A 20,620-nucleotide genomic window follows, 5' to 3' on the forward strand; every position below is an offset into this window, starting at 1 on the left:
ATTACACTACTTTCTTCAAAATAGTAATAGAGCAGTAATTTACTCTGATTACTGCTTTGCACACTCTTGAAATTCTTTCAACGAGCTTCAAGAGGTAGTCACCTGAAGTGGTTTTCAGGTGTGTTTCATTAGGGTTAATTAGTGGAAGCTCATTGAGAGAATGCCAAGAGTGTGCAAGGCAGTAATTGGCTTTAAAGCAATGTATCATCAGAAAATCAAGTTTACAGATTTTACATGTTTGGTCTCTTACATTTCCTTTATTAGACTGACACTGGAAATACTGGGAGATATTTAATATGAATACAATTGTTGTCTTTCCTACATCATGTAGATTTATGAAAACAAATGTATTTGACCAAAATCTGGCATTCAGTGACTAGCAAAGTCATTTGTTCATGCATTATAAAAAATTATCGGTTCACTGGGGACAGTCACTGCACATTTATCTGTAAACCTACATTTAGATACATTTTGCTACACAGGAATAAAATTGCTTAATACTTCAAGATGACTAAGATTGCTGGGAAATGCTCCATCTGTGAACCCAGGTTACAATGAACTTATCTTGCAAACAATTACATCACTTTGTATAGCCCATTTATCATTCCTCCACTACAGAGAATGTTGGAACCATATTTTATTTTTTTAAATGTTCCTTGCCACTTGTCTTGCAACTCTGCAATTTCATCTGCCATAATGCAATTTCCTTTTGGACAATAGTTCTATTTTCTACAAACAGTGGACTATTGCTATTCGCATGTATGCAGGGTGCAAGCCTGCTCCAGCTCTGTGAAAACAAAAGAAAATTGGTTCATGAGTACTAGAAACTGTGGTTGAAATTCTGTAACCCTTAAATGGTGAGCACAATAAAAGTCAGAAGCAGTTGGGTAAGATAATAGAGTAAAAAATTTATTAAGCAAGTATGAAAATATTGAGCAAATATGGATAAATTAAGCAAGTATCAATTAGTTCCAGAGACCCCTGTTACAAACGCACTAGGCATCTGCCACAGAGTGTCCAGTGTTAGAATTCTTACCTGACCCTTCCGGATCATCACCAGTCGACCCCTCCGACCATCAGTCCCCACATTGACTTTGCCAAAAATGCTTCTCGCGTTTATCCTTCTTCTGCCACTTCCAGTCTTTTTTTCCGTTACCTTTTCCATCGCCCGTCATCATTTGAACCATGGCTAGGTATGTTTGATGCCTTTCTTTTTCTTGCTTCTGTGTCCTCTGGTTACTCAACCTCTTCAGCTATGTGTCCACTTTGTGTTGGTCAGCCGTCTGTTTTCAGCTGGCCAGTCCATCCAGATCTTTGCCACATCTATTCCCAGCTTCAGGCACAGAAGACGTTGCAACTCATGTGATGTCGGTCTGAACTCACGGCAAAACAACACAGTTCATCCGCAAACCTGCAACCCCCCCCACATCCTTGGGGTGTCCGGATTGCTTTAAAATTACCCTTGAGTCCGTTAAAGTCAATGTTCTCATAACCAGCATAGGCTCATCCTGCCCCGCCACCCCCACCATTGGGCACATAACCTGATCGTTGGTTGTTGCCGGAAACTCTGGAGGCGGGGGCAGGGACGACTCGCTGTCACAGACCATCAGTTCTCAGCTTGATCCATCTGTCGCATCCTGCACATCACGTGCGACGCCACTGGGCTGACCGGGCGCTTCGGAGGAGGAGGAGAAGGAGGTTTCACTGGTCTTGGGGTTGCATCGTCAGAGGGAGGCAGGGTTCCCACACCTTGGTTAACATCAAATTCAAGGACCTTTAATTGACTTTCCAGGACCTACTTCCTCAAATTCAAGGACTGCACCTGGCAGCATTTACCTACTGTTATCCCTGAATATGTTATCACAAAACCATGTTAATACAATGCAAATTCAAAAGACTGAATGTCATTTCAAGACATGCATCCTGAAATTTTCTGTGCATGACATTAAGCGCTGATTCAACGAAAACTTCACTCACACTCGAAATGACTGGCAATTTACCAATGCACCTGTGAGAAGGTGACATTCACGTAAAGCGGCTACACAAGTTTTTTAATCTACTTAATGAAGAGTAATATGAATTTAATTTATTCACAAAGAGAAAAGAATGATTTTAACCACTCCACTTAGTGAATGTGGTATTTTGCTAAAAGTACGACTATTTATGGCATCAGAAATCTGAACTTAAGTTTTCTGCATAAAGTAAAATGGTATGAAAAGAAAGAATGTTAAATTTGAGATTAATCCAGTTTCTAGTGTCTGTGCAAAAACTTTGTGAATATTTACATGAAAAAACAAATGCTCCTGGGATTCATCTTCTGATTTTCAAAAGGCAAATGAATCCACATCAAGTTTAAATCTTCTTTCAAGAAACATGTGTGGTGGAAATTTGGTGATTTCCATTTATGTGAGGCTTTCTTAGTATACATTAAACACATTAGGGATAGGTGTTAGAGATCTTTTACATATACGTGTGTTGATCATGGCACTGAAGCCATTCTCGTGACTTCAGTAGGCCTCAGATGTCTGTGCGTGTGTTCTCTGGCCTCGGCTGAGGCCTAAACTGATGTTCCTCTGGTGTTCCTAAACTGACCTCGCTGGAGACGCCTAATCTCTACTTGGAAGGGACTACGGCGACACTCAGTCTGTCGTGACATCACGAGGATGCTGAGCGTGGAGGGGACATGCGTCATACGCATCTGTCAAATCAACGTTAATTATTTCAAGTATTGTCCAATCACATTTGGTTGATCACCTCATGTTCACCTCGTGGGCACCGTGTGTATTGATGATTACACATATAAAAGATGAGAGTTCGGAATGGGGAATTAGCTCTCTTTTGCAGACGCCTTGTGCGTTTGGAACAGGGATCTCTTGGAGAGGGGTCTCTGAGCTCTCTCTGTGACAGACACCTGGCGTGTTTGTAACGGAGATCTCAGGGGTTTAATCCATGCTTTGTTAAAATAAATCATTGTACTTTATTATCTTACCCAACTGCTTCTGACTTTTTATTGTGCTCACCATTTAAGGGTTTCAGAATTTCTAACACACATGGCTACAGGATATATCTTATTTATTATTTTGAAATGAGTCTCTTTTACTTTAGAAGATATGGGCCATGACAAGCCATTGTGGTTTTATAATTTGTATTAGGATGTTTCTTGAAATAATCTCTATTATATCTTTTGTCTCATACCATCAGTGATAATTTAAGTTACAGTCATTCACTTTTAACACGGGGATCGAAACAGTCAACTGAATATAAAATGACATTTTTGATTAATTTAATCAATGCTAAAGTTATCACTTTGCAGACTTTCTTAAAATCTTTATAACAACTATCATATCAGATCATGTTTTAAATTTCTCATCCTTTTGTTGAAAAATATGACAATCTTTTTCATAGCAATCTTTTCTAAATATTGACTTCCTTACCAACTGTGCCCTATTATTCCTTGATTGCGGTCAAACTCCCTAAAATATTCAAGGGCCTTCAAGGACGGCTGTCTTTTATGCCTGTTTTCAAAAACTTTCCAGGGCCTTTGAACTTATTTTTTCAGATTCACAAACTTTCAAGGATTTCAAGAACCCGTGGGAACCCTGTGTAATATTTCCTTGCAATTATGCATTTTATTAACAGCTTTTTAATGTATTTGACAGTGATATATCACCATAACAAAATATATTTTTTGTAAAATTCCAGAAGATTCTATTACTTTGAAAGTAATCAAGATTACTTTCTTTTTACAGTTTGTTTAGTTAAAATTATCAAACAAATTGTTAAAAAACAGATTTATAATGTATTTAATTTATACAGATTTTTCTTGTTAAATCACATGACATTTTTAAATACAGTTTGTTCTGGTAACTGTAATACACATTCCCTGCCATTTTAAAATACAGGAAAAAACTGTCAAATTCATTGGGAAAAACCTGTAAAAAAGTTTTTTTTTTTTTATAGTGATCCACGGTTGATTTTGAATTTGGTGCATTCTCTGCTCCCGAGGTAGTTCATTTTCCACCTAGAGCACACAAGAGAGGAAGTCTCAGCACAGGCACCAGTACCCAAGTAGGTTACCACAGCCCCAACTACCAAGAGACCTGCTACAAGGACAGAGCAGCAGTACGTTAATATGGCTGTTCAATACGAGCCTACAGTTCACTGCTCCAAATCAAAGGCCAGCCGACGAGTGTCTGTGTCTGTACAATGCAGCCCCGACCTGCTAACAAGTGTCTACAGCAATACAGTGGTAGGACCTGTTCCGGCTCATGTGCCCCTGGTGACACCCCTAGAATCCTCAGAGGTACCAAAACATTTTTGGGGGTACGGGGCATATTTGTATATGTGGTTTTTCATATATTCACCTCTGTGTTGTTATCCGGTAACGTTTGTCATGTTCCAATTACCAACTACTATCTCTTATGTGCCGACCCATATTTACACTAACAAACTGACATCATTCTTAACCAAGCAGGGACACTGATGCATGTGAATACTCCACTTAGCCTGCTGGCAATGAAGAGTGAAAACATAAATAAACTAAAATCATTCATGACTGATGAGGAAACGTTCAAACGTCTGTGCTCAGAGTCTCCCACTACTGTTTACTGCAGATCACATATAGTCTGTCCAACATGCTTCATTCTGTACTAATACAGTGCAGTATTAGTGCAAAGCAGAAAATGTACAGTAAGCTAGAACTGTAGCTAGAAGTTTCTGACTTACCACACTGAGCAGTGTTATGGCTTCATTCCTGTGTGAATGTGCTGGTGTTGCTGGAGATTTTTCTGTCTAGTAAAACTCTTCCCACACTTTGAGCAATGATATAGCTTCTCTCCTGTGTGAATGTGCTGGTGCCGTTGAAGATTACTCTGTATAGTAAAACTCTTCCCACACTCTGAGCAGTGATATGGCTTCTCTCCTGTGTGAATGTGCTGGTGCAGTTGAAGACTCCTCTGTGCAGTAAAACTCTTCCCACACTCTGAGCAGTGATATGGCTTCTCTCCTGTGTGAATGCGCTGGTGCAGTTGAAGATTACTCTGTTGAGTAAAACTCTTCCCACACTGTGAGCAGTGATATGGCTTCTCTCCTGTGTGAATGCGCTGGTGTTTTTTGAGATTACTCTGTCTAGTAAAACTCTTCCCACACTCTGAGCAGTGATATTGCTTCTCTCCTGTGTGAATGCGCTGGTGATCGTTGAGACTACTCTGTCTAGTAAAACTCTTCCCACACTCTGAGCAGTGATATGGCTTCTCTCCTGTGTGAATGCGCTGGTGCAGTTGAAGATTACTCTGTGTAGTAAAACTCTTCCCACACTCTGAGCAGTGATGTGGCTTCTCCCCTGTGTGAACGCGCTGGTGCAGTTGAAGATGACCCTGTTGAGTAAATCTCTTCCCACATTCTGAGCATTGATATGGCTTCTCTCCTGTGTGAATGCGCTGGTGCAGTTGAAGATTACTCTGTTGAGTAAAACTCTTCCCACACTGTGAGCAGTGATATGGCTTCTCTCCTGTGTGAATGCGCTGGTGTTTTTTGAGATTACTCTGTTGAGTAAATCTCTTCCCACACTCTGAGCAGTGATATGGCTTCTCTCCTGTGTGAATGCACTGGTGCAGTTGAAGATTACTCTGTTGAGTAAAACTCTTCCCACACTGTGAGCAGTGATATGGCTTCTCTCCTGTGTGAATGCGCTGGTGTTTTTTGAGATTACTCTGTCTAGTAAAACTCTTCCCACACTCTGAGCAGTGATATTGCTTCTCTCCTGTGTGAATGCACTGGTGCAGTTGAAGATTACTCTGTTGAGTAAAACTCTTTCCACACTCTAAGCAGTTGTAGCTTTTTTCCTTTTCCATGTTTACTGATTTCAGCAGTCTGACATACTACTCACAGATAAATGTGTTTATGTAGGTAAAGTTTACGTGTTGAGGAAAGTGGACAGCATTGATTCCTAAAGGAAAAAGACAGTGCAAATTCATTGTAAGGTGAAGACGAAACAATCATGACAAAGAACCATTTGGGCTCTGCGTAATGCTAAAGACATTCATGCTAAATACCATCAGGAGACAGTGCTAGGCTTCATTACTTCACTAAAATGAAAACATTTGTCTATGTTGTGGTACGTGTCTCTCTCTGTTAGGTTCAGTGCCACTCTATGTGCCAGTCTATAGGGACTTTTATTTTGTATGGTTCATCAACTTTATTTTCAAAGTTGTTCTTTTCCTTCCTTTCTCTCTCATGGTGCTGCAGAGCTGCTTTGGTCTGTTGAAGCTCCTTATGAGTTCCAGCAGTGTGATTTGATCTTTTAAATTATTGTGCATCAGAGAATTAATCTATGGGCAGCACCAACATATCACAGAAAATTCACCTGTGCACACATATTACTCAATGTGCCACATTTCCAGGTAGATTAAAGGTAAAAATGATGATGGCCTCTTTAGAAAGCACTCCTGTTAAAAGTGTGTAAAAAGTCACATGATCCACAAAGGACATATTTTGTACGTACGTATTTGTACGTGTAGTGTGATGTATTGAAAGTTACTGTGCATTTGCTCACATATGAATTTACAAATACAAAATGCAATAGTTGTAAGTCGTGGTTTTCATTTGAAAATCATGTGATGTTTGCTTGCAAATAGTATATTTGTGGAATATGTTGTGTATGTATGTTGTGTGAGATTTGGCACTATTATACTCCATAGCAGAGTTACTGTCCTGTTCAGAAGGGTCTATAACTCTGTCTATGTGGGTATAATGAGATTGGGAGATACTGTATTAATACTGTGTTAAAGGATGTATAACCCAGCCTGTGTATTGAGATTGGGAGTCTGTTCAAAGACCCAAAAACAACAAAGGCTGCATTATGTATCCAAATCCAATAGGTACAATTGGGCCTACAGGCTACCTGTAGGCTGTGTGTGCTTTAAACTGTTGCTTGTTTATCTGGATTATACTGAGAAATGTATCAGTCACAGGTTTAAAATATAACTCACCTCTTCAGAAGATCTCAAATCTCTCACTGTTAAGACAAGTTCTTCAATATTTCTGTTGGACTGAAAAAGATTAGAATGAAATAATTTTAAATTTCCACACTTCACATTTATTTTAAATGACATAAAAAGTAAAACATGCACACATGGTGTAGATCTAACACATCTAGTTTATTCAAACTGTTCCTCAACATATATCTCCGTGCCATTTCTTATCTGTAACTGTGCGTTCACACCGAAAGCGACGAGAGCGACACGAAGTCGACGAGAGCGACATGAAGTCGACGAGAGCGACATGAAGTCATTCATTTTCAATGAGAGTGAGCGACACCCAGCGACGCGACGCGAAGTGAGCGATTCGAGCGACGCGAACAAGTTGAGCTTGGCTCAACTTTATGCAAATGAGCAGTGACGCGCGGCGGCGACTACCAATCAGAAAGTATGTTTGCTCCCTCCTCCGAAACCGCACCTCTGACTTTGGTTCCTACTGATTATTTGTTCCGATTGCAAAATGGAGGAGGCTGTCTCTGGATGTCCCGCACTTTACGATGTGTCCCTGTTTATTTACAGTACAAAATGTTTATTTTTGGAGGGAATACTGTTCATTTGTTAAAAAACATCTGCAATAAATTAGCGTATACCCGATTATTGGTTATGATTTTTTTAATTCCTGTTTGATCTTCGGGTCTGGGGTAAAAAGTAAAAAAATACATAAACATTTTAGGTTTATATACTATATGTGTTTTATACACACACTATGTTTTATACACGCACTCCTTTATAATCGTGTGTCCTGTAATCAATAGATTAAAATAAATACTGCGTCCTGCTTTAAAAACGTGATTTGCATATCTGTCACGTGCTGCATGCAGGCGTGATGTTGGACACGCCCCAACGCGACGCTGGCGACTCGGCGACGGAGAGCGATTTTATCGCTTTCGGTGTGAACGCACAGTAAAAGCTGTAAAAATGTTTGAGATCTACAGTATAGGCGAGATCTACTGCCATCTTTTGGTGAAATATAAAATAGCTTTTTTGTACAAGGGCATTTTATACTGTGCCGCATATTGTCCCCCGGTCCCAATTGTCTGCACTAAAGCATAGCTTATAAACACCAACATAACGTTTTAGTAACATTTATACTTGATCTCATATTGGCTGTCACTGATAAATAACAATGTTTAAACAATACATAGTAAACATTTTCTAAAAGAGTTGCTGAGGGAGCGTCAAAGCTTCTACCAAATGTTGTTATTGTGCTTAGGAAAAGTACACCCGTATATATCTATCTATATGATTTCACCTAAACGTAAAAATACTTCCATGAATAACCAAACTAAATCAAATGTATGTAACATTACAATACATCCACTATAACAGCATAAAATCAATTAAATTGTACATTAAAGCTACTGTAATAAAACCGTACAAAATAACTAGCCTATAAGCTTTTATCTTTGTAACAGGAACCACTGAGCTACTAAACAAAATAATCAAATATAATTATATTCGTATAGTAGCAAATAAGTAGCTACGTTATCTGGTTGGGTTAGTTAGCGCTACAACATCCATTATAAAAACACTTTAACACATTGAATTTTCCACCAACTTAATCAAGACACGAGATTCAACCGTGAGGTAACGGAACGAACAAAATAGTGTGGTTAAGATGTGGTTAAAAGGTGTTAGTGGTACGTATTACTAAGTTAAGTACTTACAGGTCAACCAGTAGTCCAACACTTCCAAACACCAACACGACAATGGGCGCAACTCCACTAAACGCCCGATGCTGATATTGAGAATAAGGAAACCTGTGGTCTGTAATGTCCGATGGTGATGGTAGGTAGAGGTGGGCGGATCGATCCAAATATCGATACCAACGCTGCTATTGATTTGGAGCAATACTCGTGTAAAAAGATTACGTGGATTCATCAAAGTCTCTTCTCTGTCTGTAAGAGCAGCGTTGCCAACTCCTCAGTAAGGAAAGACGCTATTGGCTGTCCTAAAACTCACAAAATGGCGTCATTATTTAATTTGCATAATGCGTGTTTTTGCAGATGTAAAAGAATAACGTTGTGGGAGAGAAAAAAATAGTAAACAATACCATAAATATGTTAGAGTGACTGACTGAGACTGTATGAATTAAATTACGTGATTTATTTTGTATCACACTGAAGACGCATTTATATTTACATCCGGCTCTGTAAATACGGGGCGGGGTCAATCAGCGGGGGCTTTGGGCATGCGCAGTTAATTTGCAGCGTGGACGTGGAGCGGTGCGGGTCTGCTCCAGAGAATGGTCTGCTCTAGAGAATGGTCTGCTCTGACTGTCAGACTCAGAGACCGTATATATAAGTGGACTAGACAGAGACCGTATATATAAGTGGACTGGACGACACAAGTGAAAAGTGAAGCCTCCGTGAGTCAGCTGCCCTCTAGTGGCTGGCTGCAGTACAACTTTTAACCCCGCCCATTCCCATGTAAGTGAACGGGCCGGACGAGAAACTTTGAATTTTTATTACACGTAAAATAAGTTTTTTGAGCAATTATATGTTGTCAATTCTATAACACCCCATTGCGTTAGTATCTCTCCCAGTGTTTTTCTCTATGATAAACAGATTTTATAGAAGTTATTAAGTGTTACTTAAATGGGTGTGGCGATAAGGTGATTGACAGTTAATAGCTGTTGATTGACATCTAATACCAGACATCTGGGATTCCTTTCCTTTCCTGATTCGTTCCTGATCCAGAAAGAGTCTGTATATTGACCGGGCTGCACCCACAGATGCTAAGAGTTCCTTGGTGAGGGGAACCTGTGACACCTCCATGCATTGTGACAGTCACATACGAGTCTGTGTGTGACAGTTGTGTCCTCTTGCATGTTTTCTGCCTCCACCTCCTTGTTGAAAAATAAGAAATAAAAAGATAGACATACACCATCAAATTAAATAATCATACACACATTATACATTTAACAACATGTATACTCAGCTATGCCTTTAAGTATGTCTAAGGCATAGTTTGAGCAAAATCCTCACAGCCTGCAGTTGATAAAATTTATTAAATATTACATTTTGGGTAAATTACTGAAATAAATGAAATTATTAAATTAACTAATTACACAAAGGCTCAGAATTTTCTTTCCCCTGGCCATCTGTATCTTAAAACACACAAAACTTGTTTAACCCCCTACCTTCTTTTCTATTTATTATCCCGATGAAACCAACTTACTTTGTCTAGCCATGCTGAATATGAATTTGAATGTTAACATTGAAAACGTTGGGACACACTACCTGTTTTTATCATATGTATATATGCCCACTAAAAGGCAATACATCAGTACAATGTAAATAAAACCATGTGCAATCCATGAAACAGAGCATAGGACAGTGGAACATGTTTCAAAACATGACATAACCCTTCTACAGGGCATAGTTGTTTTTTAGTTTTTTATTTTTATTTTTTTACATTTTACATGATTTAACACAGTAAATATATTTTTATTTCCTCTAGCTGGGATTTAGCATGCATTGAAATATTTCTCTAACTCAATGCCATGGACAGTACATGTATTTGAGATGTATTTGTACATGAGATGTATTTGTATTGTTGCCAAATTGTATAAAATGGTTAACACATTGAAAAGAAGACTGTGGAGCACAAGTAAGGATCACTTACTTTGATAAGTTTTAGTAGATCCTACGCTGTTTCATGGCCCATGAAATGAGAGCTCATGTACCTCGATTGCACATATTTATTGCTCCAGAACCAAACATGAAGATCTTTGATTTTGTGGTTGAATTAAAGCTTTCATTGAATTAACACATACGGCCCAGTAAGCACGTGTATCAACTCTCTCTTGATGAAGTCTGCCAAGCCAAATCTAGCTATATACAGGCCCGTAGCCAGGGGGGATCGAAGGGTTCGTTCGACCCCCCCCCCCCCCCCCATCTGGATTTTAGTTGATTTTTAAGAAATGTAGGTTAAGTGACAACAACATTCTGTCACTTTGCACATTGCAATGCTGATGATCAAGCTACACTGTAAAAAAAAAACAGTTTTTTTACAGGTTTTTCCCAATAAATTTTACAGTTTTTTCCTGTATTTTAAAATGACAGGGAAAGTGTATTACAATTACCAGAACAAACTGTTTATTTAAAAATGTCATGTGATTTAACAAGAAAAATCTGTATAAATTAAATACATTATAAATCTGTTTTTTAACAATTCTTAGATAATAATTTTAACTAAACAAACTGTAAAAAGAAAGTAATATTGATTAATCTTATTGAGACAAAGTAATAGAATCTTCTGGAATTAATTTCAAGGAAATATTACAAGACAACATTGATGCATGTTTTAATTTAAGTTTTGACATGTTAAATATGTGATTTTCATGTTATAAAAGTGAGTAAAAAGTAAAATGTTCTTGACTGTGATTTATTTTTATATTTATAACATACATAAAGAGTTAAGGCGTTCCAGATCCATCTCATTTTCAATCCACTATTAAATATGCACTGTATCTGTATCACTGTATCTACACTGTAAACCTGGATTAGGTTTTAATAAATTATTTTAGTAATCATTCATTATTATTTCATGTTTCGTAAAAAATATTGCCATTACTAAATAAAACTAGTTGTTATCATTATTGAGCTGAAATAGGCATTGCAATGACCATTTTAAGTAAAGATAACTGAATATGTTAAGTTTATGATTGGTAGGGGTGGGGCCTGTTTGAATCGGACCACTGCACAGTGTGCATGAAGAGTTGTTCTGGTTGTGCATATTGTTTGAAGAACCTTTCGTTATCACCCCGCTGCAGCCCAAATGTATGAGTTTTGAAATGAGTGTTTCTTCAAATGAGTGTTTGCAATGTTGTCAGCTTTTAGTGTATGTAACTTATTTAGTTAACGCGTAATATATTCTTATCGGTTCATATAGTGCTAGAACATGTGTCTGGCATTCCTGTCCGATCATAGTTTAACTATAACCGTAGCGTTGAAATGTGTGTTTTGAGTTCTGAGTTTATGGCTCATTTTAACTATTAACTATTTTAACTATTAATGTTATATATATTTTTATATTGAAGCGTCGGTCCAATGGGGGACGGCGCTACTTCCCATGAGTCCCTGCGACTCCGGTATTGTTCTCTGTTAATGTGATGTCTATGCATGTGTTGATTAATTGTGTACTTGATTATGTGCATTACTTGGTTTAAGTCCCCCTTCATCAATTTATGTAGTTGTACTGTGTGAATTATTCTATGCCATGTTTGTGTAGTGTTGTCGTGTTATTGCCGTTCCCTCATGTTTTGTGTCTAATTTAAGTCTCTTCTGCGTGATCGTGGGGTCTGGCGTGATTATGTTGTTGAGGCAATTTGAATTAAAAAAACCTTGTGCTGCGGTGGATCTGTTTGCTACCTCTCCTTCCTACACCACACTGCAATATTGTTATAATTAAATGTGAACTAGAGTAAAGACCACATTCAATTTTAGGAATATTTCCTGTAAAATGACAGTGTTGCATGTTAAGTGTTATAATCACCGTTTTTTTACAGTTTATGTATGTTTTTTAATTTACAGTACTTATCTGTTTTTTTACATAAACTGTAAAAAAACGGTAATTTTCTGGAAACAGGCGCCAGAAAATTGCCGTTTTTTTTACAGTTTATGTATGTTTTTAAATTTACAGTACTTATCTGTTTTTTTTACAGTAATTTTCTGGCACCCCCCATTTCCAGAAAATTACAGTTTTTTTACACTTTTTTTTTTTACAGTGTAGGGTGTATTTTACTCTCAACATGCCTGTTGCTCCTAAGGCCATAGTAATTAAAATACAGTATGTCAGATGTCTGTGTGTCAGATGTCTGATGACCAAAAGTACAATTTGCTGAAAAATCACGTCAGACCATCGAAAATTTTCATTTTCCCAACTACATTCATTGGTGGGTACAACAGGGCATTCAGGTATGACTGGTTTGAGGAGCATGAATGGTGGCTGGTTTACAGCATGAAACTTGATGGCGCTTTCTGCATATGTTGTACTCTCTTTCTCAATGCCACAGAGCAAAACTGTTTTTACAGTCACATGAAAACCCTAATACCCGGATATCAGTTCGTATGGACAGTGCAAAGGAGGCCAACATCAAAGAGAACAGGCACATTCTCAAGTGTGTTGCAGAGGCTGTTCTCTATTGTGGCCGTCAATGCATTGCACTGAGAGGATCAGCTGAGCAGCAGCACTGTAGTGGCAATCCTGGGAATTTCTTGGCCCTATTGAAACTGCTTTCAGCAGATGATTCAGGCCAAGATTGTGGAAGAGGTCAGGCATGCTCAGATGTTCACAGTCCTAGCTGATGAGGTCACATCCCATAATGTAGAGCCAGTAGCGAACCGTGACCATTAAACCTGGGCCCGCTACACATCCCCCCCCCCCCCCCCCCCCCCCCCGAATTTTTTTTTCCTCTCCTAATAAACTGCATTAAAGAATAAAGAAAAAACCGAGACGACAGTATAGCTTTAGAAACGCACGTAGTGCGTTCAAATAACATTTGTACTAGATAACTTGTTAAGCAAAATAAGTTTCCAAACAAAATAAAGTTTCACAGCTCCGTGGTTCTCGCAACCGGAATATGTAAATGAGGATGTCAAAGGGCCGAATCTAAACTAGCTAGCGGCGATAGGCTAACGACAGCTAGCATCGCCACAGCGGGCGGAAATTATCACACAGTTAAGCCCGCCCACTAAGAGGGAAGATATGATTGGTCAATTTTGCTGTCATTTGAAACTGGTATTGCGCTAAATTATAACTGCCAGGCCCTCTGTAAACGAACAGCGGGCATCACAGTCCTGATAGGGGGAGACACAGGCTCACAGGCTTCCACTCAACCCCTCACCTTCCAACACAGATTGAATAGACACGGTTGAATATTTTATTTGCTTATATTTTTGTAATTGTTTAAATGTCGATTGTAAAACTGTAAGTAGATAAAATAAAATTGGATAATTATATATATAATGTTTTAAGAATATTTTAGGCCCTCTGAGAGGACGTAGAGGGCCCTGACGGTTCCCCACTGTGTAGAGCTGATGCCAATGTGTGTTCGCTTTGTGGACAAAGACTTAGGGCGTACTCACACTAGGCACGGTTTGCTGGTTCCGTGCTGGGGCCCGGTTATCCCCCCTCCCCACTCCCCCTCTGGCCTGCACTCACACTCGCTTCAGCAACACGGCCCGAGCACGCTTACGTCATCACAACGCCGCTTTATTTGGAAAAAAAGCGCGCTCGCACAACACTATGGAGTTCACGATTCTCTTTTTATTGTATTTTTGGAGTCGTTTTGGGAGTGCAGAAACACGGTGCAAGCACAGATTTATCGATAATTTAACACAACGATTGTCTGCTAATCGCTTTGCCGCTATGACTGTTTAACGTGAGCGTCGCATCACTGATGTCATGTTTGAGTTTCAGCTAAATGAACCAATCAGACGAGGCACCAAGCGGGCCCGGGCACGGATAGCGCTCACACTAGAAGCGAACCGTGCCCGAGTCCACATAAATCGTGCCCTGGCCCACCTCTTCAAAGCGGGCCCGAGCACGGTTAACTGATCCGGGCACGGTTGGAGCGCTCACACTAGCCAAACGAACCGTGCTTCGGCAGGCAACCGTGCCCGGGCCCGCATCACAGAGCCGAGTGTGAGTACGCCCTTAAATATCAGAGAGGAGCTGCTTGAGGTTTGTACTTTGCCACGGATCAGAGGTCACCACATTGCAAGCGCGATCAAAGATGTGCTGAGTCATCATAGAGATTGCTGACTGTCGAGGCCAGGCGTATGATGGCGCCAGCAATATCAGCAGCGAAAATGTTGGCATTCAAGCTTTGACAAAAAAGGATGTGCCTAAGGCAGTTTATATGCACTGCAACGGGCATTGCTTGAACCTTGTCATTGCACGCTCTTGTGCTCTTCCAATTGTGCGCAACATGATTGATAAGATGAAGTACAGCGTCATGTTCTTCACCAGCAGCCCAAAGAGGGAACTCCTTCTCAAGGAGGTTGTAGATAAGGAGGCATATTCTACTGGAAAGCGGAAGCCCCTGATAGACCTCAGCCGCACAAGAAGGGCAGCACGGCACGATGCCTACAGTCACTTCTACAGTGCCTTTGTCTTCATTATTAAGGCTCTGGAAGTCATGGCACATGGTCTCCATACAGAGGAGTACAATGAAGATGTCACCAGTGGATGGGAGGGGCAGTACAAAGCAGAGGCCTATGGTCTCTTAAGTGGGTTACAAAACTTTGGATTCATCCTCACATTCCTCACCGTATACCAAGTTTTATCCCACCTGACGGGCATCACGGTGAAACTGCAAAGCACCTCACTCGACATCATTGAGGCATTTAGCATGGTTGATGAGGTTGTGTTAGAAATCCTGAAACCCTTAAATGGTGAGCAAAATAACAGTCAGAAGCAGTTGGGTTAGATAATAAAGTACAATGATTTATTTTAACAGAGCATGGATTAACCCCTGAGATCTCCGTTACAAACACGCCAGGTGTCTGTCACAGAGAGAGCTAATTCCCCATTCCGAACTCTCATCCTTTATACATTTAATCATCAATACACACGGTGTCCACGAGGTGAACATGAGGTGATCAACCAAATGTGATTGGACAATACATGAAATGATTAACACTAATTTTACAGATGCATATGCATGCCCCCTCCACGCTCAGCATCCTCGTGATGTCATGACAGACTGAGTGTCGCCGTAGTCCCTTCCAAGTAGAGATTAGGCGTCTCCAGCGAGGTCAGTTTAGGAACACCAGGGGAACATCAGATTAGGCCTCAGCCGAGGCCAGGGAACACACGCACACACATCTGAGGCCTACTGAAGTCACGAGAATGGCTTCAGTGCCATGATTAACACACGTATATGTAAAAAGATCTCTAACACCTATCTCTAATGTGTTTAATGTATGCTAAGAAGGCCTGACATAAATGGAAATCACCAAATTTCCACCACAGAGGTGAAGTCTGTCTACAAGGAGCTCCGTAAGAACATCATCGACGACTTCAATCGAATCTACGAACAAGCAGTTAGGATGACTGCTCAGGTCAACGTGGAACCAACCCAGCCCAGAGCAGCTGGAAGGCAGAAACACAGGGAAAATGTACCCGCTGAAGGAGTGAAGGAGTACTATCTCAGGAACATGGCATTACCCTTCTTAGACCATGTCATTTCAGAGTTTGAGTCCAGATTTAGTCCCCTCTCTGTGTCCGCATCAAGGCTCATGGGCCTAATTCCATCTGTCCAGTGCAACTCAGACGTGACTGTGGACATCTCCGAAGCAGTTGCTCTGTACCAAGATGACTTGCCATCACCAGAGGTCATTCACCAGGAGCTGAAACGGTGGAAGTTAAAGTGGCAGGCCAAATCATCACACCAAAGACCAAGCTCATGTGCCTCAGCTATCAAAGAGTGTGATGAGATGATGTATCCAAACATCTTCAAACTCCTGAAAATTGCATGCACCTTGCCAGTGACCTCCTGTGAATGTGAGAGGTCTGCCAGTACTCTCCGGAGACTCAACACATTCATGCGGAGCAGCATGGGAGAGGACCGGATGTCATCCTTGGCTCTCATCCATACCCACTACGACATGGCTCTGGATCTGGATGAAGCTGTCAATCTGTACTCAAAAATGCACCCAAGACGATTGGAGCTGATGAGCGTTCTGATGTCATAGAAGCCATAGAAGAAGAAGAGAGATAGACAATGAAGTCACATCACAGATGTAGGAAGTTTTATATATTATATTATATTCAAATTTATGTTAACAGTGGGGAGCAACAGACGAACAAATAAGGACAGCAACAACAGACTCACAACAAAATTATAATGAATAAAATATGTGTAAATTAAAAGGTTTGAAGTGTGCTCGTGTATTTAGGGGGCATTGGAGTAGAGAGCCAAATGAAGTCCACTTTTGGGGGAAAAAGATCCCCCCCCATCACAATGCTGGCTACGGGCCTGCTCAGATATTGTGGAGCAAGACCATTTAACTCCTTATAGGTCAACAGAAGAATTTTAAAGTCAATTGGATATTTAACCGAAGCCAGTGTAACACCAAGAGAGCAGGACTAATATGATCTAATTTTATAGCCCTAGTTAGGACTCTAGCTGCAGCATTCTGTACAAGTTGTAGTTTCTTTAGGGACTATTTAGAGTATCCAGAAGACCATTAGAAGACCATTACAGTAGTCCAATCTTGACGAGACAAAAGCATGGACCAGCTTCTCTGCATCAGCTAATGAAAGTAAATGTCTCAGCTTGGCAATATTACGTAAATGGAAAAAGGCAGCCTTAGTGACATTGCATATATGTGTGTCCAGGCCCGTTGACAGTCTTGCTAGGGCCCGGGACAAGAAAGTTTAATGTGCCCCCCCCCCCCCTCCCCCCGGCGCACGTCATTTGAATTTCGTCATTTGACAATTCTTCTGTTAGGTCATATAGTATATAATATAGCCACACATCAAAGCTGTTTCTGACAGCTGACTGGTTATATACTTGACGCGCATATACTCGAAATAATTCGCTTTTTATCACATTATTTAATGGTTGTTTATTTTCAAAACGCCCAATCTTAACGTCTTCACGAGAACTGTTCAGTCAGACAGCTATTTGTTGTGAAACGAAGTAGTTACTTTCAAGCATTTTCAAGTACTTTAGCCTAAATTCCAGCACCTTTCAAACCTGGAACACAATGCAACATTAAAATTTGTCAGGTAAATGTTTTCCTTTCTTTTCTGCGCTCCAGATTTCTGTATTTACTTTAACTATCCACCACTGTATTTCCCGCTGTTGTGGGGGTACCAGCCGGTTACGGTCGTGCTGGATCAAACCATTTTCCAGTGGGATGCGGGGGTGTATGCACTTAATGGAAAATATGCAGATAGGTTAAAAAACATATATATTTTAGCCATTGAGTTTATTTTGAGTACAGAATTTTATATTAATGAAAGATTTCAAGATTATTTAAAAATTATAGACTTTAAATAAAAAATTAATTGCTGGGCTCTTTGATGGGCCCCCCTGGCCCTGGGGCCCGGGACAACAGACCCGGTTGTCCCCCCCTGTCGACGGGGCTGAAATGAAAGATCCAAATCAATAGTGACACCTAAGCTTTTTGCGGTAGATTTAGGTGTTACTGAAAAGCCATCTAGAGTAAGAGGAATATCAGACCGATTGCTTCTAGCAGTTTTGGGTCCAAGAATCAACACCTCAGTCTTATCAGAATTTAATAGAAGAAAATTAATTGCCATCCAGTTTTTTATGTCCTGGACGCAGTTCTCAATTTTGAGTAGTATTGACGTTATCCAGATTAGAAGATACATACAACTGAGTATCATCTGCATAGCAATGGAAGCTAATACCATGCTTACGAATGATTGTGCCCAGCGGTAGCATATACAAAGAGAATAGTATGGGGAACCAATACAGATCCTTGTGGGACACCATATTTCGCCTTAGTACGTTCTGAACATTCATTATTTACAAGTAGGCTACAAATATTTTATAAATCTTATCGGCCACACTTTGAGGAAGTACTGCAAAATTGTCAGGTTTCTAGATATGACAGATGTGAAGTCTGCATTTGTGGCAAAAGATTCTGCCAATACTCCTCCATGTATAACCACCTTATCGAGTTGGGGGGGGGGGGGGGGGGGTGTTGTGTGCCTGCAAGATCCTAGGAGATAGGTTGTCGGTGGCAAGATCCCTGGTAGAGTCTCCCAAGGCAAATTGCTTGTAGGTGATAGGCCAGACAAAGTGTGATCCCAAAAAACCCTATGGAATTCACAAATAGCAGGACTCCCTTGCCCAAATCAGGGTTACCCTGGAGCCAGGCCTGGGGGAGGGCCACATTGGCGAGCACCTGGTGGCCGGATCTCTACCCATAGGGCCCAGCCGGGCATAGCCCACAGGAGAAACATGGGTCCACTCTCCCAGTGGCGCACCACCTGTGGGAGAGGTAGTACGAGGGGTCCAGTGCATTGTGAATCAGGTGGTGATCCTCAGTTACTGAAGCTGGCTCTTGGGCAGTGTTGCGAATAACACCGTTAAAAATAACGGCGTTATTTTGTCAGTAACGGGATAATATAATTAATTACTTTTCCTGTCATTACAATGCCATTGACATTACTGGTCATTAAAAGCGGTGCGTTACTATATATTCATATACTAACAGTAATCCGAGCGGACCCCTGCCCAGGCTAGTGAGGAGTAACAGATCTCAATAGGTCACAGTTCTCGGTGTAACACCTGTTTAACTTAACAAGTTAGTAAGCGATTGGTAAAGCAGCGTTATGGTAGCCAATCAGAGCCAGTGTTTTTACACGCGTGCCGAAGCACACCAGTGACACACGACACAAATGGAGAAGAGGCAGAAATGGCAAGTCAGGAGCAAGGCGAAGAAAAATTTGCATTTTCAAGGTGTCGATATAAACATTATTTAAGAAAATACTTGAAGTTCCTGAATGTCTACCAGACTGGGTATTTGATTTATTTAATTAATAATAGAGGTTTTATTGTTAAGTTTACTTCTGTTGTGAACAAACCAGTTGTCTCAATAGAATTTAATTTAATTTGATAGATGGACTTTATATAGTGTAACTGTTTACTTTTGCTTTTTTTTAACAAAGATTTGGGATTTTTAAGGATTTTATCCTGCACTGGTCTGTTGATGTGCAATAAATATAAAAAAGTTAAACACCTTTCTAATCATTTCAACTGACTGTGAAAACTGCTTTTTCAAAAAATCCTTATTGATTGGCATATACATTTTTTAACTGTAATGCAAATAGTTACTTTCCCTGGTAACAAGTTACTTTTATTATAGAGTAATTCAGTTACTAACTCAGTTACTTTTTTGAACAAGTAGTGAGTAACTATAACTAATTACTTTTTAAAAGTAACGTTCCCAACACTGCTCTTGGGACATGGAACGTAACCTCTCTTTTCACTCTACACCCGTTCTCTTGGTGATGTAATTACCTCTCATGGTTTCTCGTACCACTGCTATGCTGATGACACTCAATTAATGTTTTCCTTCCCACAATCTGATACTCAGGTTTGCAGCCATATCTCTGCATGTCTGACTGACATCTCTTCATGGATGGCAGCTCATCATCTAAAGCTCAATCCCAGCAAGACTGAGCTGCTCTTCATCCCTGGAGCTACAGGTCCTCAGCAGGATCTTGCCATCTCATTCGAGAACTCTTTGATTGTTCCGTCTAAAGATGCAAGAAATCTTGGGGTGACTCTGGATGACCAGTTGTCATTCTCTGCCCATATTACGAACCTGACTCTGTCATGCAGATTCTTTCTCTACATCATCCGATGTATCCGACCCTTCCTCTCTCAGGAGGCCTCCCAAGTGCTTGTCCAGTCTCTTGTCATTTCAAGGCTCGACTACTGCAACTCGCTCCTGGCTGGTCTTCCTCTGCAGGCCATCAGGCCCTTGCAACTGATCCAGAATGCAGCAGCAAGGCTTGTCTTCAATCTACCCAAGTTCACTCATGTCACTCCACTGCTGCGCTCCCTTCACTGGCTTCCCGTGGCTGCTCGC

At 40.4% G+C, this 20,620-nt stretch overlaps 2 protein-coding genes across 2 annotated transcripts in view; one reads left to right on the forward strand and one right to left on the reverse strand.

Annotated features, from left to right (window-relative positions):
• LOC143510048 (transmembrane channel-like protein 2-B) overlaps window positions 1-20,620 on the forward strand; it is a 69,251-nt gene that overhangs the window by 32,822 nt on the left and 15,809 nt on the right. The gene's annotated exons all lie outside the window — the stretch shown is intronic.
• On the reverse strand, window positions 3,883-7,190 carry LOC143510041 (uncharacterized). The gene is made up of 3 exons (XM_076999025.1): window positions 6,990-7,190; window positions 4,726-5,947; window positions 3,883-4,021 (listed from the first exon to the last, which is right to left on the reverse strand). Exon 2 carries the CDS (start codon window positions 5,850-5,852, stop codon window positions 4,740-4,742), a length of 1,113 nt encoding a protein of 370 aa, XP_076855140.1. The 5' UTR covers window positions 5,853-5,947; window positions 6,990-7,190; the 3' UTR covers window positions 3,883-4,021; window positions 4,726-4,739.

Source organism: Brachyhypopomus gauderio, chromosome 3, assembly GCF_052324685.1.
Source record: "Brachyhypopomus gauderio isolate BG-103 chromosome 3, BGAUD_0.2, whole genome shotgun sequence".
NCBI lineage: Eukaryota > Metazoa > Chordata > Actinopteri > Gymnotiformes > Hypopomidae > Brachyhypopomus > Brachyhypopomus gauderio.

What these genes read in the sequence shown, in the direction of transcription:
- LOC143510041 (XM_076999025.1), bottom strand. Translation starts at nt 5,852, where the DNA reads ATGGAAAAGGAAAAAAGCTACAACTGCTTAGAGTGTGGAAAGAGTTTT.